At 31.9% G+C, this 25,313-nt stretch overlaps 1 protein-coding gene and 1 long non-coding RNA gene across 2 annotated transcripts in view; both read right to left on the minus strand.

Moving 5' to 3' along the window:
* Positions 1-5,846: 5,846 nt before the first annotated feature.
* The window catches only part of LOC139497836 (uncharacterized), a 62,998-nt gene continuing 43,531 nt past the window's right edge, over positions 5,847-25,313 (minus strand). Inside the window, exons 10-19 of the mRNA XM_071286074.1 lie at positions 21,603-21,754; positions 19,563-20,771; positions 18,504-18,584; positions 17,893-17,973; positions 17,202-17,281; positions 16,536-16,671; positions 16,167-16,247; positions 13,639-13,660; positions 12,606-12,890; positions 5,847-6,134 (exon numbers count right to left, since the gene is read on the minus strand). Coding sequence (XP_071142175.1) covers positions 6,049-6,134; positions 12,606-12,890; positions 13,639-13,660; positions 16,167-16,247; positions 16,536-16,671; positions 17,202-17,281; positions 17,893-17,973; positions 18,504-18,584; positions 19,563-20,771; positions 21,603-21,754 — 2,213 coding nt within the window. The 3' untranslated portion in view covers positions 5,847-6,048. The remainder of the gene's footprint in view (positions 6,135-12,605; positions 12,891-13,638; positions 13,661-16,166; positions 16,248-16,535; positions 16,672-17,201; positions 17,282-17,892; positions 17,974-18,503; positions 18,585-19,562; positions 20,772-21,602; positions 21,755-25,313) is intronic.
* On the minus strand, positions 7,143-7,856 carry LOC139498087 (uncharacterized). Its single transcript, XR_011657806.1, has 2 exons — positions 7,741-7,856; positions 7,143-7,491 (listed from the first exon to the last, which is right to left on the minus strand). It is a non-coding gene; the product is annotated as an uncharacterized lncRNA (long non-coding RNA).

A 25,313-nucleotide genomic window follows, 5' to 3' on the forward strand; every position in this document is an offset into this window, starting at 1 on the left:
CACACCCGCGTTGTAACTGACTAATGCTTGAAATAACAAAACAAAAAAATCAATGGGTATTCTTTTGCTTTGAATAATTAAGAGTTGATGAAGTTTTCACCTACACACAAGATTTTTAATGAATATTTTTAACACTAAAAGTGTTTAATTCAGATCCTGTAATGTATATAGGTTTCAACTAACACAGGCAAACTTGATTTAACAGGAGCCTGTTTTTCAGTGTATGTCATTGATTCATGTGTTTTTGTAATGTTGAAATTACTACTTAATATAATCAATTTATTTTTATCTCTAGTGATAGAAATCTTGCAAATCTCCTGTTTTTAATATGTTATTGTCATGCTCATGTCCGTGTCTGAGGTTTAAAGGAAGGAAAAACTTCTTCCTGGTAAGACAATTATAGAATCCTGGCTATCTATGTTCATGAATATAGTATTTTTGTTTTCGTTGTACAATCTGATCAAACTAAATAAAAAGCCCCCTAAATAAATCAAAAGTTGTTAATAAAATCAACGGTACCAATTTTGTTGCACCAGATGCGCATTTCGACAATACATGTCTCTTCAGTGATGCTCGTGGCCAAAATATTTGAAATCCAAAGCTTATATAAAAGATGAAGAGCTATAATCCAAAAGGTCCAAAAAGTATAGCCAAATTTGTGAAAGGAATCAGAGCTTTGCACGAGGGAGATACATTCCTTAATTTAAAATAATTTTTAATATTTTGTAACAGCAAATTTTAATAACACAAAAAATCCGTATTTTCATGCCAGTACCGAAGTACTGGCTACTGGGCTGGTGATACCCTCGGGGACTAATAGTCCACCAGCAGAGGCATCGACCCAGTGGTAGTAATAAAATCAACGGTACCAATTTTGTTGCACCAGATGCGCATTTCGACAATACATGTCTCTTCAGTGATGCTCGTGGCCAAAATATTTGAAATCCAAAGCTTATATAAAAGATGAAGAGCTATAATCCAAAAGGTCCAAAAAGTATAGCCAAATTCGTGAAAGGAATCAGAGCTTTGCACGAGGGAGATACATTCCTTAATTTAAAATAATTTTTAATATTTTGTAACAGCAAATTTTAATAACACAAAAAATCCGTATTTTCATGCCAGTACCGAAGTACTGGCTACTGGGCTGGTGATACCCTCGGGGACTTATAGTCCACCAGCAGAGGCATCGACCCAGTGGTAGTAATAAAATCAACGGTACCAATTTTGTTGCACCAGATGCGCATTTCGACAATACATGTCTCTTCAGTGATGCTCGTGGCCAAAATATTTGAAATCCAAAGCTTATATAAAAGATGAAGAGCTATAATCCAAAAGGTCCAAAAAGTATAGCCAAATTCGTGAAAGGAATCAGAGCTTTGCACGAGGGAGATACATTCCTTAATTTAAAATAAATTTTAATATTTTGTAACAGCAAATTTTAATAACACAAAAAATCCGTATTTTCATGCCAGTACCGAAGTACTGGCTACTGGGCTGGTGATACCCTCGGGGACTAATAGTCCACCAGCAGAGGCATCGACCCAGTGGTAGTAATAAAATCAACGGTACCAATTTTGTTGCACCAGATGCGCATTTCGACAATACATGTCTCTTCAGTGATGCTCGTGGCCAAAATATTTGAAATCCAAAGCTTATATTATTTCACGAAGGCCATTACGAGTCGGTTGCCATTAATGGTCTGTCTGTATGCATATGCCTGTCCCAAGTCAGGAACCTGTATTATGTGGATGTTGTTTGTTGATGTGTTACATATTTTTTTGTTTCATTCATTATTTTTGTCAATAAATTAAGTTATTAGTTTTTCTAGTTTGAATTGTTTAAAATTTATTATTTCAGGACCTTTTATAGCTGACTATGCGTTATTGGCTTGGTTCATTGTCGAAGACCTTCCAGTAACCTATATTTGTTAATTTCTGTGTCATGTGGTCTCTTATGGAGAGTTTTCTCATTGGCAATCATACCAAATCTTATTTTTTATATTTTAACAATTGAAAGCACATATGTTTCATATATTGTAATATATTGTAACTCATGACGTGTCATTGTCAGTTTATTTGTTTCGACTAGTGAGTTCGAAGGTCACTGTGGTATCTTTCTCCTCTCCTGAAACCGGAATTCGCTATGACCAACCATTCAACACTGTTAACCAACATATAATCATTGTCTTTAAATTTTGTTGGGGAAATCTAAAGTGTATGAAAGTCAAATCATATCATTTATTTTATACTTTAATACAAATTTGGACATGTATTTCTATACATGTACCGGTAACAGAGCTATATACATACATATCATGTGACAGTTAAGTTCCCTTGCCTCAACACATATCATTCAAGTGAAATGTCAGTATGATTAAACTCTACATCAAGTAGAATAACATTTGATAATACAAACATTCAGATTATATAAATGTATTTGTTAAGGATAAATTGTCATGGTGCATGCAGACTATGAAGGAAAAAAAATATACAAGCATATATACAAGTAAAGTTATCAAAGTGTCATGACTACAATTGAAAAAATCTACCTGAAAATCTATCAATATAGCTCAAAGTGTAACTTAATCAAATGAAATATGTTAAATGAATAATAAATCTGCTATGACATCGTTATCTGTTTAACAGTTAAATCACTAAATAACCTAAATCAGAATGCTCAAAAAAATTAAACGAAACGAAAGATACAATTCAACTGAGGACTATAACTTATGAATGTCCAATTGAAAGTTGGCAAATTTAAATGTGGTCTCGTAACCTTTGGCTTCTTATCACAATTTCAGTACATATTATTTAAAAAGTCAATTATGAAAACCTTGTGAACTTTCATTTGCTAGGTTCAAGGGACCCTCAATTTGGTTCAATACTCTATTTTCGCATTACAATTAGAAAGATCACATCAAAGGGAACAAGTTTAAAGATGATTGGACGTCATCTTAGTTAAAACTACAGGACCTTGACCAACAACGTTGACCTGAAGTAGAACAGACATACAAACAAAGGGTAGGTCGGACGAATGGACGCACAGACCAGAAAACATAATGCCCATGATTTGAGCATACCAAATCTTATTTGTCATTGCATTTAAAAGGGAAAAAAAGGTGCCAACTTTGGTTAAATATAAGAATAATCAATATAAATCCTTTCCCTCCAAAAAAAACATCGGTTTATGACTCACATTGAAATGAGGACCTGCAGTTTCTAACACAAGCAACATAACGTTCTTTATTTACTATAACCACGGACCATGATTTCTTAAGGCATAAGAGAAAATTTTAAATTTCCATTTGTTCTTAAATATTATCACCAGTAACATTTTTTTTCGATTTGTCAACTGGATTTGCTGAACTCTTAAATTCTATTTGAACAGAAACAACAGAACACGTTTATTACAAAACAGTTCACGACTATAATGTATGAACTGCCAAAATAAAAAAAAATACATCATGAAAATGTCATAAACAATTAATGACTAAAGAATGACCTGCATTCTGCCTGAAAATTAAACTAAATTACAAACAAATAATGCACTGAAAAGTACAACTTCTCGTGTATTAACAGGCAACTATGCTAAATAATAGAGTGTCTAAATTATTAGAATAATGACTCATATTTCTTTATTACTTTTATAATCAAATGTATTGAAGAAAAAAATGAAGGATAACATGAGGTGCATAATATACATTAAATGCAATGAACAAATTACAGAATATGGACTAAAATACATTGTACAATAACATACATTTCAATGCATCTATCAATTGATGTTTGTTAATATAATTTATACAAAACTCCAAGCATGCATTTGCTAACTGTTTATCAATGTTTATATATCAAAGAGAGAAGGTGTTGGTGGCGAGCAATTTGACCCTCCTATAATATTCAGTCATGATTTCAAGGTAAAAAGTTATCAAACTTACTGTATCAACTCAAAGGAAAGAATAGTAGAACGATATTTTGTAACCTTTTTAGACAAATGTTGAACTTTTAATAAAAAAAAAATAACATTAATCAAAATTTTGGAAAAACAAGAAAAAAATGTAAAGGACTTCAACCTTATAAATAATATATACAAATATTAAATCTACTTTTCATTTAAATCCCTTGAATGTTACATGCAGATAAAAGAGGGACGAAGATACCAAAGGGACAGTCAAACTCATCAATCTCAAACATAAAAAACAGAAAAATAGCAAATATACTTCTCATCAAAACTCTCATAAAATAGCCTTCAATTTAAAGCAGCAACTTAACCGGTTAAGTTAATATGTTATAGTGTTTCTGTTTATTTTAAATGAAAACAAGGAATTACTTGAATATTTTTTAGGAGTGTTTAATGAAAACTAATATAATTAGGGAGGGTAAGCATGGCTAAGCGGGATGAATAAGTTCCTACTGGAATATTGGTGAAAGTAAAATGAACCTTAGACATGTGTGCTAGTTAACCCTATTTAACCAGGTTAGTTTTGATCATAAACTTCTAATTTATTTTCCAGAATGCCAAATTTTTCCAGATTGAAATAATTCCTTGGTTGGAATAGATTTAATAATTAATCATTCTGATTAATCTATAATGGACACTTGCTATCAATGATTCGTTTCTAAATCACATATCCTTCTTTCAATTGACTATTAACTGTTCAAACATATGTAATTAATCTTCACCAAATTACAGCTCAACAATAAGATGCAGCAGGATGGTTAGATTAACAAATAACGAGCTGACAATTGATGTGTTTTTCAAACAAGAGTGCACACACTGAAATGTCTCGCCTTCTTTACTAATCATTGATATTATGTTGATAGTCCTAAGTATAAAGGTTTATTACAACTGTCACATAAACTTAACATGAACCAAGATAGCTAAACAAAGACCAATGAACCATGAAAATGAGGTCAAGGTCTGATGAACCATGCCAGGCAGACATATACAGCTAACAAAGCCTCCATACAACAAATATAGTTGACCTACTACTTATAGTTTAAGGAAAAATAGACCAAAACACAAAAAACTTAACACTGTGCAATGAACCGTGCAATTGAGGTCATGGTCAAATTCAACCTGCGGGACGGACATATAGATCATAATTTATTTCCATACACCAAATATAGTTGAACTTTGGCAAATAATACTAGATAAAAGACCAAAACTTAAAATTTAACTTTGACCACAAAACTATGAAAATGAGGTCAAGGTCAGATGACATCTGCCCGCTAGACATGTACACCTTACAATCATTTCATACAACAAATATAGTAGACCTTTTGCATAAAGTATGAGAAAAACAGACCAAAGCACAAAAACTTAACTATAACCACTGAACCATGAAAATAAGATCAAGGTCAGATGACACCTGCCAGTTGGACATGTACTCCTTCCAGTCCTTCCATACACCAAATATACTAGCCCTATTGCTTATAGTATCTGAGATATCGACGACCACAAAAACTTAACCTTGTTCACTGATCCATGAAATGAGGTCGAGGTCAAGTGAAAACTGTGACGGGCATGAGGACCTTGCAAGATACGCACATACCAAATATAGTTATCCTATTACTTACAATAAGAGAGAACTCAACATTACAAAAATTCTGAACTTTTTTTTCTAGTGGTCACTGAACCATAAAAATGAGGTCAAGGACATTGGACATTTGACTGACGGAAACTTTGAGCATGAGGCATCTATATACAAAGTATGAAGCATCCAGGTCTTTCACCTTCTAAAATATAAACCTTTTAAGAAGTAAGCTAACGCAGCCGCCGCCGGATCACTATCCCTATGTCGAGCTTTCTGCAACAAAAATTGTAGGCTCGATAAAAAAACAACCTATCAGTAATTTGGACTGCAAACAAAATCGTATTAAATCCGCTATATCTGGTGCACCTCTTTTATTTCTGGTCTTTGTGGTCTTCTTTAAACAGGATGTATTTGTGTAGATTTGAAAAAAAGTCAGTTGAAATTGTGTCTTCCTTTACAAAAAACATTTCCCATTTTCCCCTGCACTTTTATATTCCACTGTTTCGAACGATCTACTGGTCGCTGTGTTTTAATCTGTTGATTATTTCCAAGTAATTCTTCTGTAGACGTATTTTATAAGCTGGAACCTTTTCTAAATCTAAAAATAATAGGTACATATGTATATTATAAATCAGTCAGTCCACTTTAACAATCCTTGAAATATTTTATATTTAGATAAATTATCATTTCAGATATAAATGTAACACTCACAAACGTGTCCCTCCCCCCCAAACGTGTCCAAGTGACGTCACTGAATAAGAAAACTTGTATCAATTCAAACGGGCGCCAAAGCATGTCATTTTTGTAGACTCCCAAACGTGTCCATTTTTCAAATACCGCTCAAACGTGTCCAATCCCCCAAACGTGTCCATTATTTGGTTATTGCTATCTCATTAACGTATACGAATTTTACCATTTCATTAAAAAATATAGATAAAGTATTTTGTACTTTTTTATGCCACTAGTACAAACTGGGTAAAAATTGGAGCGTAATTTCGGCTATGTTATATTTTCAAAAATTGTAAGCAAACATGTTTAGTTAAACTATACAGATACCTGGTTAAAAATGTCCCTTTGTCTATGCGCCATACAACTTTTTTCTTTAATTATCTAAATATGCATGAAATACTGGCAACTGAACAATACGCAATCAACAATCTCAAGTTAATTTATTCTGTACAAATGTTAAAACATTAAAACTGGTATGTTTTTTTCTAAATATGCATGAAATACTGGCAACTAGACAATGCACAATCAACAATCTAAAGTTAATTTATTCCGTACAACTGTAAAAACATTAAAACTTGTATGTTCTCTCTGAATATGCATGAAATACTTGCAACTGAACAATAGGCAATCAACAATCTAAAGTTTATCTATACAATATAACTGTAAAAACATTAAAACTTGTATTTTCTCTCTGAATATGCATCAAGTACTTGCAACTGCACAATACGCAATTTACAGTCTGGGGTTGATTTAAACAGCAAATGTAAAAACATTACAACTTGTTTGTTCGCTCAAAATATGCATGAAGTATCTGCAACTGGACAATACGCAATCAATCGTAAATAAAAAATATAATAAAAAAGAATTTGTAAAACCATTTCTAGTACAATACATTTTTATTGCGCAATTCTTATTTGGTGTCTATTTATCTGAAAACAGAAGTCTGTAATATCATCTTTTACAGTGTAAAGCGTGCCTCGTCTAGGACATTTGTCTATTTTGATCACTAAGCCTCTTCTCCAAAAACCGCTACTGAAAACCGCAGTCCCTTTGTTCATAACAGGATTAGTTCTATAATCAACGATATCACCTTCATTGTAGTAAGTGTAGCTTGTTATATCGTCTAGAGAGTTTTTACTGAACAATTCTACAGGATACATTTGTTCACTATCAAAGTACTGCATGATACCAGCGTGGAAAAAAGTGGACTGGTTTCCGTTGATTTCCTGTTAAGAATAAATTAAATACATGTTATAAAACAAAACATTAGCATTAATTGAGAAAATAAAAATATACACCAAAAAAGTTTTTGTTTAATTAATCATAAATAAGCATTTTTGAAGTAATGCAAACAATCGAGCTTACATAAAATCTTAACACGAGTAATTTGAAACTAATTTTTAAATGAACAATTTTCTGTTGCGTTGTTTTTTTTTAAAGTACATGTATTGTTAATATTTTTTGTAAAGAAATACCTGTAAATGAATTCTTTTGCTTGGACTTTCTGAGCTTATTAAAGATGGGGGTCTCCCAAATCTTTTTCTATACATTTTACTGTAGTAAGGAGAAGCTGTGTTATTTTGTACCACCTAAAAATACAGGTTACACATATTTTAAATATACAAAATTATAATACATCTTATAAACTATTTGTTTTATAAATAAAATTCTAAATGAAGTGTAGTTGACCTTGCAAAACATATAAAAAAACCTATCCAAATTGTTTAAAGACCCTTTCAGTAGCATGACCAAAATTTGCATATTGGTCTTGTAAACAACGTTTTATTACAAACTGTATGGATTTATATGCACCTTAATTATTGGATATGTATTTATATCATAAGAAAAAGGTTACTACTGTCTAGTCTGAAATAATAAATGGTACAATAACTAGTAAATGTTTTAAACATAAAATGAAAATTGGTTACTGTAAGTTTTTATATGTACATGTACCTGGTTTTCTTTTTCTTTCATCATTACTACTTGGCAGCTCTGCACGTTTCACTTGTGAAATTCATTTCCTAAAAAATATTAGTAATTAACATATTAGTTTGAAATTAGCATTATGCACTGATTATACCTATACAAATTAGTTTTATAATTTGTTTCTATAAATAAGGCTGTTAGTTCTCGTTTTCGTCATTTAGGGGCTTTTCATAGCTGACTATGCGGTATGGGCGTTGCTCATTGTTGAAGGCTGTACGGTGACCTGTAGTTGTTAATGTCTTTGTCATTTTGGTGTCTCATTGATAATCATTCTGCATTTTCTTTTTTTATAGTTCAAAATCAACAGCAAGCTTACTTCCGCAGTTTATTTTTGGTTTTTTTTATTCATTCATGCGTGATTTAAAATTATACATGAAGTTTATACTGATATAGATCACAAACAGTGGTCATTTTTTGAAATTACTAAGCCAAAACATGTTCAAATATTGAAATGCTTAATACATGTTAACAGATAATAAGATCATTAAATAAAGTAAAAATGCAAAAGAAAATACATTATTATAAGTTAGGTTATACAAAAACAACATGTTATCGTTTATAAACTCAGGGAATACATACTATATTCTTTTCAGGTGTTTTATCTTTCATTATACAGTCTTGCTGCGTGTTAACTTCATTGGTTTGGTCTTCAGTTATATCCTTGGTAGGCGATGCGATGTTAGTAAAGTTTCTAATATTAAAAACTTATAAGTTACTTCTACAGACAATAATTCTAGTAGTTTACTCTAAAATTTACTAATTATCGTTGGCATTTATAAATATTTTGATGTTCCTTTAAGGATTTTAGCAATTTAGAATACGGTTTGTGTTTGGTAGGTTTTTTTATTTATAGGATTCTAACAGTTTTGACACAAATAAAATAAAAAAAGTTATTGTGTATGTGTGAACTTAAGAATTTGTTTTTAAATTGTTAAGCGTAAAACGCGTGAGGATGTAAAGTAAATCACAGAATCGCCGTCTAAACGCTTTACACAAGTTTCTTTCCCCTTTTCGGAGGAAGAACTTTTCAAAAGACTTATATGTATATAAGTAATAATGCTTTGCTACCTTTAAGCAGCTTCCGGTAATGATTTACTTTACGGCTATGAAATGTAGTACCAACAAAAATTTGCAAAGACGTGCACATCAGATAAAAATTATAATTTACGAAGACAACTAAAAGGGAAATCAATACATTTTAAGATAATTTAGTTTTTAATTTTGTTTTATCCCATCATCATGATCATTTGAAGCAAGTAGATTTAATTGCAATAGTGTATTAAGTTGACTACCTGCTAATGATAGCTGTTCATCAGACTCGTCAGTTGCCGTATCCACAATCTGCTCTTGTTCATTATTTTCTGCACTACTTTCACACTCATTTTTTTCTTCGCTTTCATCATCATGATGAGTGTTTCTTAAAAACAATCTTTCTTCTTCAGTTTAATTTTGTTACGGTATCTGAAATATACTAAAAATAAGTTTATTATAATACTTTATAACTATTTTTATTAATGTTATGGATATATAATTATAGTTCATCATTCTGTCATGACTGGAACTTATATAGTTTACGATCTTGTGTCCTTAGCATGCATGGAATATTTGTCACTGGACGTTAAGCAACCAACAATCAATTGTTATCAAGCAATGGGTTTTATAGCAATATTTTACCATAAAATAAATATTTTTTTGTATCTTTAAGAGAAGAAAGTTTAAAACTAAATACAAAATGAAAAGTGTATTACATTATTACAGTATATAATTTATTTAAACTTGGCCTAAAACTTATAAATTGTGTTTAAATGTAAATATTTTTGATAAAAGTTGTATTAAAGTTTCAATCGAAAAAAACCAACATTTTAACATAAGTTCAATAAGTATACAAACCTGTTCTTCCACCGGTGTTGCAAAATTTGATCTTTTGAAGTACATTTGATAAGAAGTTAGCGGCTTTGTAACTGAGTTAACTCTGTTGTTGTAGGTATAGTAAAAATGTGGAAGTTCCTCAACCCAATCTTTCACAGTGATCATTTTTATAAGAAAAAATGTGGTCATCGTCCGGTTAATAACAAGGCATTTTTTAAAGTCTATCTGCCATCTCCTATTTGGATAAGTGGCTGGAATTGGTCTTCTGGTCCTATTTGTTTTAGGCAGTTCAACAGCTGCATTACAGCTAGAGCAGGTAATTTCATTTTCAAATAAGATTTTGATACTCGCTCTTCTTACAGGAAAAACAGCATGTCTTATCGTCTCATATATGGTATCATTTTTCCTATGATCTGTTTCGTGATTTGTCTTAATAATCTGTATCCGCTCTGGTTTGGTTACGCATCTTCTATGCACAACATTTAGGCTTTCACTTCTTCTATAAACCTGTGTTGTTTCTTTGTCAAAATTCAATTGAATATATTTTTTTATCATTCGTTCTGTTACACCTTTTCCCATCTCTGAAATTTTCCTAGGTCCCCATTTCGGATTTTCGTCTTTCAATTCAGTAACTCTTTTAATTTCCTGTAGTTGTGCCCAAAACACTTCTGCATTAATGTCTTTCGATAGCGGTTTTGATCTTTTTTTAGAGTCTAAACGAAACCCAACATCTTCAATTGTGTCCCCCATTTTGAAATTGCCGTCAACATTATTGACGTCATTAAAGACACCTTAGCACAAAAGACGAGAGACGTTTTGGCGTTTTTAATAACAATTCGCCGTTTCAGAAGCTAATACATCCTGGGTAATATTTTCAAAAGCTTACACCAAAGCGTTTTGATTGGTTTAAAACGTTATAAACAATGGAAATTCAACCAATGACATAATGTTATTTTCACTTTGGGGTACGAACAATGAAATTACCCATGATGCTTTAGATTCTGAAACAGCCAATTATTGGACACGTTTGGGGGTTATAAAATCGGACACGTATGGGCAACGTTTAATAATTACGGACACGTTTGGGGAATTGAACACGTTTGGGGGGAAGGACACGTCTTGGAGTGTTACATACATAAATGAACATTTAAATTATTTGTATATCTTGCCACGATGTACATGTGGAATTAAGCTTGTAGAGCAATATCTTCACGAAGGACAAATGTTCTCATCATATAAGCATTTTTAAACATGTTTAAAATAACATCTTCTAGACCATAGCTGTTGTTTTTTCGCCTCTCTATCAGAAGATTTTAATATATAGGCAAAACTCGTAGAATTTCGAACAGCAATCATCAATAAACATTATAAATTAAAGGTAATTATAAGAGAATAGCATATTGGTTGAATCGCGCGACAGCTTCCCCAATTTTAATCCTGGTATCTGTGATGTGTTTATTTGTAGGGTGATTAAATTTATATGACTTCTGTTTTAAGAATTTAGTGATGTCTAAGGGTCAATAAGGGACCTATACAAATCCGCTATGTCGTGATACCTTATCACACAATTTGATATTGTTTAAATAATGAGGTAATCTTAAACACTCAACCTGGGTTATATTAATTCTGGTCAGGAATTTGGCCATTGTTATATTATAGATCGTTTCTGTGTGTGTAACATTTTAACGTTGTGTTTCCGTTGTGTTGTTTGTTTTCTCTTATTTTTGAGTGTGAATTAACATTACTATAAGACGTATCACAGTACTTATCGATTCGAGCCTCACTGATGAGTCTTTTGTAGACGAAACGCGCGTCTGGCGTATATACCATTTAGTCCTGGTATCTATGATGATTTTTTTTACTACTGTTGCCTTTATATATAGCCAGGGGACCCAACAGAGAAAAGTTGGATGAACATCGAAGTTTAAAAAAGACCATCAGTATGTCAATATACATGTTTTGATATTATTTGATTTTTTTTTTCAAATAGGATCAATGCTTTAAGATTAATCATTGCTGGACTAACAGCTGATTGATGAAAACTAATGACACATTCAGTATCAGTTACTACTGTTTATAAGAGATAACTGATAATTTCTATATTACTTAAGAATCAAATGTATTACATCCGACTTTACCAAACACTCGAGTGTCCCAATTACCGTATAGCGGGTTATTTCCGTGAGGTATACATTTTCGCTTATTTTCGCGGATAAAACTAATCGCCAAAATCAATTCAGCCAAATTTAAAATGTATATGCAGAGGTATTGATAAAGATATGAATTCGCTAAAAAATAGCCGCTAAAATATTTCGTTTACCCTATTGAATGAAAATCGCGAAATTTTACACCCGTGAAAATAACCCCTATATGGCATCTGTATTAGAACAATGACTCCGCCCGGTATACTACTGTTGTCTTTATTAATTTATAACCTTTAGCTTTAATTTAAAAATGATATACTATGCACATATATAAATCCTACCCGATTTTGAACTCAGGCTATCATTCACTGACACTTTTGTTAAATTGTCTGCAAGTTCGTTGTAACCACATTCTTGTAATACATCAATAAACATATTGTTGGTTGTCCCTCCCCTTTCAATCACTATATCTAGCAATGCTTTAGTCTGACTATTTTGCATTTTATCATGTTCAATGTTGCGCCTGTCGTCTACTGATATAACCAAACGTGTCATCATTTGATCTAAGATACCACTAATATCTAACTTTTGCTGCACAATGAAGTCATATTTATCTTTAATGGTGCCTGAAATTGAATAACACTTATATAAAGATGGGATACTTATTCATCACTGTTCTTTTACTAAATTCATTTTATTTTACTGTGTCTTTTTCTAAGACCCTTCTGTACATATTGCATGCAAATGTTACATACGATGTATCATAAACATAACAGACATGTTGTTAATCATTGAGATCGAAACAACTTTGTCTCTTTGTTAGTTATTTTATGTTATGTCAATGGACTTTTACATGTTGGTCCTTTGTTGTGCTGTAACATAATTTCCCCAGGTCCAGTAGATGATTAGACGTCCACAAACCTGTTTTAATACTGGAAAATTATGTCTGTTCTTAGTCAGGAAGATGTTATGCAGAGGTTACTGTTTTTGCTGGACTGTAGACAGTATTTATTTTTTTGGTTTAGGAGTTCATCAAATTCCTCATCTTATTTTTGTCACTTAAAATTGGTCTTCCTAATCAATGTGTACGAATTAACTCTGGGAAACTACTGTTGTCTATAACATTCATGCTGATAGATAAGGAGATCTTTATCAATATTAACCTAATATAGATGGCATATTTGCTAGGTGTTTAAAAAGACAAAGACATTTATGCCAGTCTTGCACAGTTAGAAAGTTTTTTAAAGGTAATATGGCTTTTTAGATAACAGTAGTGGTTCTAATGTAGCAATGTAATATACGGGTGTTTAATTAATATACAGGGTCGATGTATAAAAAAGGATGACAACTTAAAATAACGAAATTAACACTTACTTTTATAATCACCCTTCTGTTTCTGTAAAAAAAATGACACATTTAAAAGAACAAACTTATATTTTTTCAATAATCTCTGAATACTACAGCATGATACAATTGGTTTTGATCAAGTATGTTTGTGTTGTTCTTGTCTCATTGAAATCTCTAAATACATCGTTAGCTTCTTATATAACAGTAGTGGTTCTAATAAAGAAATGGGATAGACAGGTTTTTTATTTATATACAGGGTCGATGTTTACATTTGGTACCAATTACAATTTCCCATTTTTTCTAGTGATTGCATGGCAATCTAAATTTTAAAGATCCGTGGTGTAGTGGTTAGTGCATCAGACTATACTAACACAAAGGTTCCTTGTTCGATTCCCGTTCTGGGATGAGCATTTCACGAACTGAAATGGTATTGAGGAAACTATGATAGTCCATCGGAAGGGGACGATAAATGGCTGACCCGTGTTAAGAGAGAGCCATATCTCTTGCACTTTAAAGACACTCTTTTAGATTTCGAAAAAGAGAAGGCTAATGCCGCTACAATGCAGAACTTGCACCAGCAAAGTAGAAAGGTATAAAAATAAGTTGCAAAACTTGTTTCTCTAATCCACTATAAATAGATCTGTTTAAAATAAATCTAAAAGTAATCAGCACTTTTTGTGCTGACATGAATTGTCGTTGAAATGGTTATATTTATAAATTTACTGTTTACAAATTTTTGAATTTTTTGAAATTCAAAGGCTTTTCTACCTCAGGCATATATTACCTAAGCTGTATTTGGCAAAACTTTTAGGAATTTTGGTCCTCAATGCTCTTCAACTTCGTACTTTATTTGGCCTTTTTAACTTTTTTGGATTCGAGCGTCACTGATGAGTCTTTTATAGACGAAACGTGCGTCTGGCGTATATACTAAATTTAGTCCTAGTATCTATGATGACTTTACTTTCACGTCAACTTGTAAAACTATTTAGAAACTGATTGATTATGATCATGCTTATAGATAAAAGGATAATTGTTAAAGACTGATATTTTTTTTAATGGCCTCATTTCTACGAAAAAATTAACTTTTTGCACTTCAACAAAGATAGGTCAAAACAAAGAAAGCCATGCTAAATGTATTGAAAAAGAGATGTTAAGAACTGCTGTGTTATTCTAAGTTCATCAACTGTCAATATTATATTACAGCTGATGTAAAGATATCTAAACAGACGTGATAGAAGTGATACATATTTAAGTAAAATATTGATTAATATTTGTTTCTCCCCATTGAACAGAACAGGACATGCAATAACTAGAGGCTCTAAAGAGCCTGTGTCGCTCACCTTGGTCTATGTGAATATTAAACAAAGGAAGCAGATTGAAAATTGACTACAAAGGTCAATAACTCCTACAGGGGTCAATTGACCATTTCGTTCATGTTGACTTATTTGTAGATCTTACTTTGCTGAACATTATTGCTGTTTACAGTTTACCTATATCTATAATAATATTCAATATAATAACCAAAAACAGCAAAATTTCCTTAAAATTACCAATTCAGGGGCCGCAACCCAAAAACAGGTTGTCCAATTCATCTGAAAATTTCAGGGCAGATAGATCTTGACCTGATTAACAATTTTACTTCATGTCAGATTTTCTCTAAATTATTTGGTTTTTGAGTTATAAGCCAAAAACTGCATTTTACCCCTATGTTCTATTTTTAGCCGTGGCGGCCATCTTGGTTTGATGGCCAGGTCACCGGACACAATTTTTAAACTAGATACCCCAATGATGATTGTGGCCAAGTTTCAAATAATTTGGCCCAGCAGTTTCAGGGGAGAAGATTTTTCTAAAAGATTACTAAGATTTACGAAAAATGGTTAAACATTGACTATAAAGGGCAATAACTCCTAAAGTGGTCAACTGATCATTTTGGTCATGTTGACTTTTTTGTAGATCTTACTTTGCTGAACATTATTGCTTTTTACAGTTTATCTCTATCTAAAATAATATTCAAGATAATAACCAAAAACAACAAAATTTCCTTAAAATTACCAATTCAGGGGCAGCAACCTAACAACGGAATGTCAGATTCATCTGAAAATTTCAGGGCAGATAGATCTTAACCTGATTAACAATATTACCCCATGTAAGATTTGCCCTAAATGCTTTGGTTTTTGAGTTATAAGCCAAAAACTGCATTTTACCCCATGTTCTATTTATAGCCATGGCGGCCATCTTGGTTAGTTGGCGGGGTCACCGGACACAATTTTTAAACTAGATACCCCAATGATGATTGTGGCTAAGTTTGGTTAAATTTGGCCTAGTAGTTTCAGAGGAGAAGATTTTTGTAAAAGTTAACGCAGGACGACGACGACGGACGCCGGACGCCAAATGCAAGTGATGAGAAAAGCTTACTTGGCCCTTTGGGCCAGGTGAGCTAAAAATTGTATTTTGTATCCATAATTGCATATAGTATTCTACATTATCAACCGATTATACTGTTTAGCTATTACTTAAATATTAAGATGATGTCTATAAAATTTTAAGTTTCTTACGTTTTTAGAAATAATTCCAGTTAGGCTGGTGCATTCTGTGTTAGTGCTAAATCCTGAGGCAGCTGTAGAACTCTTTAGTGGCTGAAATAATTTACAAAAAGTCATCATTGTCTGCATTTGAAACCACAATGCCGCTACATTTAAGATCATATTACAATTCATGTGTAAGTTTAAGCATTGACGAAATAACGAATGAAACAATGTGAAATTTACTCCAGTGTATATTTACTATGAAGTAATTTTGCAAATTATGCTGATCTGATTTACTATACAGAATTGCAGAATACAAATTTTAGAATACTGTCTTTTTCCCATAGACTCCAACATAAAATACTAATATTATTGTACTATATTGTAACAGCAGTTTACATTTTCTGGAATGATGCCGGTTTTAGTGGTGCCTCCTATGTCTGATGTCAATTCTATGGCAACTTCTAAACTCTTAGGTGGCTGTAAACAATATAAAATATACGTAGAATTGTCACAATTGTCTGCATAAGAAGTCCTGACGTCAACACATTTCAATCATAGCATAATACATGTGCAATTATAAAAGGAATATGAAATGTAACAGTTTACTCCAGTCTTTCATCACATGTTTTTATTTTATGTGTGAAGAAACGAGAGTGTAAATAAAATGTTAATACATGTACAGTAACTCTGAACATTATTTGAAAAAAAAAATATAAAATAGCTAATGACTTAAAAAGAGTTATTATTTATCTTATAATCCACTTAATTCAGAAAAAAATAGTTTATTTTACTAAAATAAAGATATAGGACAGGACATTCTATTTTGAACCAATTGGACAATTTCAAGGTACTATCTACTGTGATAGAACATCTTCGAGGGTTCCCATTGATCTATATGGATTGTATGGCAATCTCAACTATAAAGACATTTTCTAAACTAGTCAGAATTCAAATACCTATACTGAATGGTAGGTGGAAATTTTCTAAATCCTGATTTCATTTTGCCTGTTCTCTTTTAGAAAATATGTAGACGATGTTTACTAAAATGTGACAGCTTCTTACGTTAATGGAATAATGTTGGTCTGAGTTGTGACTTGTATGTCAGATGTCAATCCTGTGACAGCTTCAAAATTCATTGGCAGCTCAAATGATTTACAAAATATATATACATGTTCACCACGACAGTGTCAAAATATTCTGTATTATATCACAATACATTTGTAGTTTGGAGCATACAAGGAATATAACATGTATCAATTAACTCCAGTGTATATTCACAGGTTTTAAAATGTGAGGAACCAGAGGGAAACAGATACCATCCTACAGTAGCAGTGTAAACATTATTTGAAAGTTTGAAGTTTACAATTAATTTTCAATTGTTTGAGTTGATCTTATATCACAAGTAATGAAACATAAATAATTGATTTTATATTAATATAATTAAGAAACAGTACAGACGTTTAGATATGGAACTAATTGCACAATTTAATGTAGAAAATAATATCACAAAAAACTGACACTCCTGGGAAAATTCTAAACAAAATATCCCTTATCAAATGGCAAAATGGCAAAATGGCAAAATCAAATGCTCAAACACAACGACTTTCATATTTCTGATTTGGTACAGGCATTTTTGTATGCAGAAAATGGTAAATTAAACCTGGTTTATTTGCTTAGTCAACTAAACCTTTCACTTGTATGACATTCGTATATAATTCAGAATCTGGTTCACAATAACGTTACAGCGTCTTACCTTTTCTGGGATAATGTTGGTCTGAGTGGTGCCTTCAATGTCAGATGCCAATTCTGAGGCAGTTTTAGAACTCTTGTACGGCTGAAATGATTTACACAATATACGTAAAATATTTACTATTGTCTAAATAAGAAACCACGATGTCACCACTTTTAAAATAATATCACGATATATGTTCAATCGAAGACGAATGTCAAATTGTGTGTATGTTTACATTTTTTGATATGGAAATCATTACATGAAGAATGAGAGTAAACATTTTTTTTAAAAGAAACTGCAAACATTATTTGAAATACAATCGTCAAATAGCCAATGATTGTCCAAGAGTTTTTGTTAATCTTTTATGTTATTGAATGGAATGAAGGTAGTTTTTCTACTAACATAATTCATATACAGTACAGATGTCTATATATTGCATAATTTTAATTAAGTTATTATATTTTCTAGTTGATTAACTAGAGTTCTGGGTATTTCATGGGAATCTCAAATACATTTTCAAACTCTGCAAAACCTGTTTTCCTATACAGAATGGCAGTATAAAAGTTCAGATTGCTGATTTTTTTTCGCTAGACATCTTTATTAATATTTACTATAATGTTACAGCTTCTTACGTTTTCCAGAATACTGTTGGTCTGCATGGTGCCTTCTTTGTCAGATGTTAATCCTGGGTCAACTTCTTTACTCTTAGGTGGCTGAAAATGTCAAATATAAGATAAATGAGCACCATTGTCAGCATTCTGAACTTGTACTTAATATTTTTTAATTGTTTGATGATACAAAAGATGATAATACATGGCAATATCAGTATAAAAAACCGTATGATCCCTAAATACCAATATCAACCCGATGAATATTTAGTTTTGAATAAGGTCTGTTTTAAATCTGAGCTGATCAATAGTTCAGGATGAATATGCTTTATGTTTTGTTAGATGTATGGCATTCCTTTGTGTGCATGCACCAGTTTATTGATATCTATAGCGGTTTTAATCTAAGTTAAGAAATACGGATATATCGGCAGGTCATTTATCAAATATTCAAAAAAATACGATACTTACTGTTGAATATATATTAAATAATTAAAATCACAAAATTGATGATGTGTATTTTGTTTTCATCATTAAACAAGTCAGACTATGAAAGATAGAAATAAGTAAAATAACAAACTTACCAAACTCGAAAGGACAAATCAATTCGGAATGTCACTTATCAAATTGCAAAATCAAAAGCTCACACATTAAGCTAAAGGAAAACACCTGTCATGTTCCTAACTTGGTACAGGCTTGTGACTATGTAGACAATGGTGAATTAAACCTGGTTTTATAGCTAGTTAAACATCCTACTTGTATGGCAGTCAAATTCAATTCCAAATTTAACATTATTATCTGTAAGTGATTTGAAAAGGTTAATAAACGACACTGATTGTTTTCCCCATCCTTAAATTGAAAGTTTTATATGTTTCTTTTGTATCTTAGATGATATTTGGTAAAATATTTTTTTAAACCAATCAAATTATACTCACAAGGGTGGCAGAAAAAAGACTTCAGATGTGTCTAACATATTCGACTGCTGCTAAATACTTAATTAGTATGTTAACTTCTATGATTTTAAGCGGGAAAAATACAACAAAGTGTTTCTATGTACAAAATGTGTCATTTACATATTTTACTTACACTTGAAGGGTCTGACCATTCATCAGTGAAATGGTGGAGTAGTCTACAATTTTCACAGAAATATGTTGTACCATGCTTAATACTGAAGTCATTCCGACCTTTAACAAGATCTGGCTCAGTAAGGCCACATTCCCACTTTTTCTCAAATTTTACATTTGACATCTGGAATCTAAAACTTATAATCTTGTTTATTTTATCTGTCACAAAGTCGATAATGTTTTTGTAAACACCTCTATTAGATTCTTTCACATATTCTAAAACCTGAATAAGAATAAGGCTTGGATATGTCTTTACAAGAAGTTTTCTTAATTTTAATTTTTTGTCTATCTCAAAAACAGCAGTTCCTTTGAAAAGAGCAATTTGTATTGTTTTCTTCTTGCTGTCAATCACTTCTGCAACTGTATACTTCCTACTCAGTGAAGATATCAAATGATTCATTAAATGTGGTGGTAGAAACTTAAACTTGAAACAGAACCAAGTTGATCTTTGACCAATATCTTCTGTAATATTAAACATCTCATAAATGTCACGGTCAGGTTCTGCTTTAATCATGCAAGGTACATAGTAAAAGGGATTTTCATCAGCACCCTCTGATTTGTTTGGACGTATAATGATATCAAATTTCTCCATTACTTTCAGGATATAGTTTTTATGTTTATACAAAATTGTTGTTTCTTTCTTAAATATATCTTCTAAAACCTCATAATTTAATTTTCCTGTATGGTAAAATTCATTCCACTTTTTTTGATTTGTAGTACTAGCTTGAAATTTCTCTGCTGTAACAATACATTTAAAAGCATCAGCCAGCCATTGTGTATTTATAATAATATTATCTGGAAGATCTTTGAAATAAACCAAACCTCTGAGTTCATGGTGAAATTCAAGAAAAAATTTCAGTTCTTCCTCATTTAAAGGCTCTGGTATATCAGTTGAAAAGTCCTTTATTTTCTGATAGGAAATAATCGGTAAGTCTTTTTTCTTTTCTTGAAGTCGTTGTTCCAGTTGGATGAATTTTGATGGATACTTTATGTTCCAGGTTCTCATTCCTCTGGCTAAATTTAGAATCTGCTGACGTATCTGCTGGAATGTGCTGCATTCATCGTCTTTATTGGAAATGAAATATTTACACCTTACATGTCTACGTTCATCATCCGCCAGTTCATTAGTGTACTTTAACAGATTTTCTTTGCATGCAATCTCAATCTTTCTCTAATTAAAAACAAAACATGTCACATAATAAAAATCAATTTCAAATATCGAAAAACAGTTGCTGCATCTGTATGTTATAAAAGTAATACAAGTGTCCATCATTTCATATTATATCTTTTTTTTTTATTATGAATTTGCTTTTTTTTCTACAAGATAGGAAAACTCGAATGAACAAGGGTAACTAGAATGTTCAACATGAATATTTGTTTAATTATCTACAAAAAGGGCGTACTATTTTTTCTTGAATATATATTTAAGGTGTTTAAATCAAATATAATAAAACATTAGCTAACATTTTAAAACTGTTAATTAGTCTTTAAAATTAGAGGTCAAATGTAGATTTCAGTCATGTTCACTTGATCTCATTCTGTTGTCAGATCCTTTTTACTATTTAAAAGTTTCTGTTTATCTGTTATAAGTATGGCAATAATATTAAAGAAAATTAATAAAATAAAACATGGTCATCAAAGGACAATATCTTCTGCAACATACTGTCTGATAGTTTTGTCGTAAATAAGAGCCTTACATTTTGAACATTTTGCCACTGTCAGATTTTCTTAAAGTAGGTTTTCAAATCTATTAACAAAAATTACTTTTCACCCCTTTTGTTCTTCCTTCAACCATGTCTTTCATCTTGGTTGGCAGACCGGATCATCAAATTAATTAATTCCACACTTCATACAAAATGTATTTTTTACCCATAAGAAAATACAAAAAGAACTTAGATTGGTATACTAGTAATTCCACTTAAACATAATGATGTAATCCCTTAAAGACAAGAACAAACAATAGCAGTGTCTAAATATTTTACAATGTGTAAACATGATATACCGTGTCTGTTTCCGAGGTCACAGCATCTTTCCATGTGCCAACAATAACTACTGGTGGATCATTATCACCCAATGGTTTCTTGTCAGATGTATTGTTTATCTCTTCCAGTCTACTGTAGCAATGTATTGAGTTAATCCATAGTCTGAATAAGGCTACAAAGTCAAAGAACAACTATTTTATATCATAATTTATCAAAAGTTCCTACTACATATAATTATGAAGACGGAAGTTTTGGGATATCAATTGTATACAAATCGTAAATTGATTCAGAAGATACAAATCAAAGTTTTCACAGCAACTGAAGGCATGGCATGATATACATCTTTTCTTGCATCACTCGCAAATATTACACATCATGGTACGTACTGTTTTATCAGCTTAGGTTTTGCTTTAAACATTTTTTTAAAATTATTTGTGTAAAGGGATAAATAGGTGAATCTCTTGACAAACAGACTATACAATGTGTCTTGCTCACATAACAAGATATGATAGGAATGGACATGTGACAACAATACAAGGATGTTAACAGTCGGCACTTAAGAATATTGGTATCATGATATTTAAGTTAACTTCAACCAGAATAATTGAGAAATTATAAAACTCGTTCGTGCTTTAAGAGTGGTAATTTCTAAAACGTATATATAACACTTGAATCAGGTAGTTTAACTTCTGTTTACCAACTTAATTTATTAATACTTTATTTTGCACTACGCTATATCTGTTTGACACCATTGTCTTACTTGATTTAGTGAAATATACAGTGTGTTGCATTTTAATGTTGTGTCGTTTGTTTTCTCTTATTTTTGAGATATTAAGATCAGACGTCGCACGGTACTTGTTTATCCCAAATTCATGTATTTGGTTTAGATGTTATATGTGTTATTCTCGTGGTGTTTTGTCTGATGATTGGTCCGTTTCTGTGTGTGTTGCATTTCGGTGTTGTGTCGTTGTTCTCCTCTTATATTTAATGCGTTTCCCTAGGTTTTAGTTTGTTGCCCCGATTTTTGTTTTTTGTGCATGGATTTATGAGTTTTGAACAGCGGTATACTACTGTTGCCTTTATTTATATATTAACGACAATCTAGCATGTTAAGATTAGATTTCAACATGTTAAACAATTGTCATACGGTCCCTGACAGTAAGAAATTTTAACAATTCCATTACACAACTTTATCAAAACTCGTAGTAAGTTTAGACATTATCTGATAGTGGAAATCTTGAAATAATTAATATAATCCCTGTCAGACATGCATTATTCACAAATTTAAAATGATTACCATTAATTAGAATTAAATTTAAAATTAAATTTAAAAGGCATGTAATTTTTAAATAGATTGTTACAAGTATGTTGCACTTTGCAAATACAGCTGTTTCGTAAACCATCCCTCTTTCGGAATGTTCATAGAAAACTATTTTTTGAACATATTGGTTCCCAGTTATGCACCCTGTGTTGCATCTCACGGAGACATAACTTTGGACTGTTACCCATAAATACACATTTGTACACATGTGTATATTGCTGATATTGAAATCTGTGATAACCTTACTGTCGCGGTAGGGGTAGTTAAAACATTTAGTGTTATCTTAAACTTTGAAAAGTTCAGGGCATAAACAGGTTGAAAATATGCCGTACGGCCCTATTTTTTGACCTTTGAAAACAATGTGGTGCATATAAACTTTCAATTCTATGATATGATTGTTTCCAAAACTTCATAGTAAAAGTGGTACAGTGTTTGCCACAAAAGGAGTTCCAATGGGTAATTGCATTGTCAATATTTACAGAAATGTAACCTACAAAAAAGTAATAAAAATCCAACTCTTCATTCGCTCTTTCAGATATGTGATACTCAATTCAAATGCATACTGTTGTTTATAATCAAAGTTGTTGACCAAGGTTAAGACCAACATATTAATATGATCAATAATAAAACTAAATGATAGTATCACATTTGATTAAACGTATTCAATTATATTTGAAAACCAGGAAAACGTACGATATATATTAATTTAGGGGCCAGCTGAAGGACGCCTCCGGGTTCAGGAATTGCTCACTGCATTGAAGACCTATTGGTGAACTTCTGCTGTTGACTAATTTCTATGGTCGGGTTGTTGTCTCTTTGACACAGTCCCCATTTCCACTCTCAATTGTATTGATCTTTTCTGTACTCTTATTTTGAATTGCTGTTGCATTTGTCTAATGCTAAGTTCATAATTGACAACTGTACGATAGTTTTAGGGTTTCCAGTGAAAAAATCTGTCAGATTTATCCAACTTTTCATGTAGAAAATTAAACCCCTCTTTATATTTTCAAATTGTCAGAGCTATACACACTATTGTATAAAAGCTTAACGTAATGTACATTTGACATTCATTCTAATAATACAGGGGGTTGAATTTTCAAGGAAGGGAAAATTGATCCTTTTTAATTTTCAATCCGGGATGTTGACCCAGGGTTAAATTTTCAATGATGAAAATTTCACCGGGTTCAACTTTCCTAGGGTCCAATTTTTTATATGACATCCTCTTGCCAAAATACTGCTTTATATAAACTTGCACAGTAAAATGTATACATTATTTTCTCATGTCACCGTCATTGTAAAACAATAAATAACATCTTGTAACAAAGATTAATTATTTTTAACTTTAACCTTACAATAAAGGTCTATTTTAAAGTAGAAGAAAAGTCTTAAACGGATGACAAACATTTTCTCTTCTAAAATATACAGTCCACCAAAAGATAAGCACCACCTATTTCTATTGCATTGATTGTTTTTCACTTAAAATATCAGATTATCCTCGAAAAGGAGAAAAATATTTTTGTAGCAATATTGCTAACATTTATCATCAACTTAAGTTTGGTCACTAATGCAGGTTCTGAGTCAATTGGATGTGTAAACATCTTTCTTCCGGGACAGATCCATAACTCGGCGTCTCACACTCTGTACAAACCTTCTGGACTTTAGTTGAGCAAATTAAATAAAGTCTGCAACAATTGCCCCTCTGAAATCGCTAAGATTTTGCCAAGCCGGATCTCTGCGATTAAGCTCGAGAATTCTGTTAATAGCTTCCCAAACATGTTTGATAGGGTTTATATCTGGAGACATTGAAGGCCAATTATACTTTTTAATAGTGTAAACGGCTTCTTGCTCTTTGAACTCAGTTTCGATCCTTGCACTGTGTGGTCTAGTATTTACATATATGTACAAGGGTCTTGACGCAAGTGGAGGATTGTCAAAATGATGGACTGCAATGTTTCTAAGCACCAAATACCTATATGTCCGTCCGTTCAAGCTACTCTTTAGAATATGCATACCAACGTTCAACAGTATGAGAAGAAACCTCATACTGAAACATTACTGGCAACGTATGCAGGCGTTAGGCAAATGTTGTTTTGGTCCTACAAAGTTTTTTCCCCCAGCCAAACTCGTATTCCTCCGTCTTTCGCTCGTTTCAGAAACATACTCTCATTATGACCAATGAATATTGTATTAGCTTCTCATGTTCCAGCGTGTATGGTCATAAGCCTTTGAAACCTGAGTATTCAGTGCCTCGCTATAAGTGCAGGTCACTCGACAACATGACATGCTCTTACATGTAAGTAGCCTTTATGAAGTAGACAGACCAATATTCTAACACATCCACCTTGAGTCCCATGGTATCTAAGCTTTGGGGCAGGAGTAAATAAGTTGGCTTAAGCACGTCCAATAAGCA

The sequence above is a fragment of the Mytilus edulis genome, chromosome 12, assembly GCF_963676685.1.
Source record: "Mytilus edulis chromosome 12, xbMytEdul2.2, whole genome shotgun sequence".
NCBI classification, from domain to species: domain Eukaryota; kingdom Metazoa; phylum Mollusca; class Bivalvia; order Mytilida; family Mytilidae; genus Mytilus; species Mytilus edulis.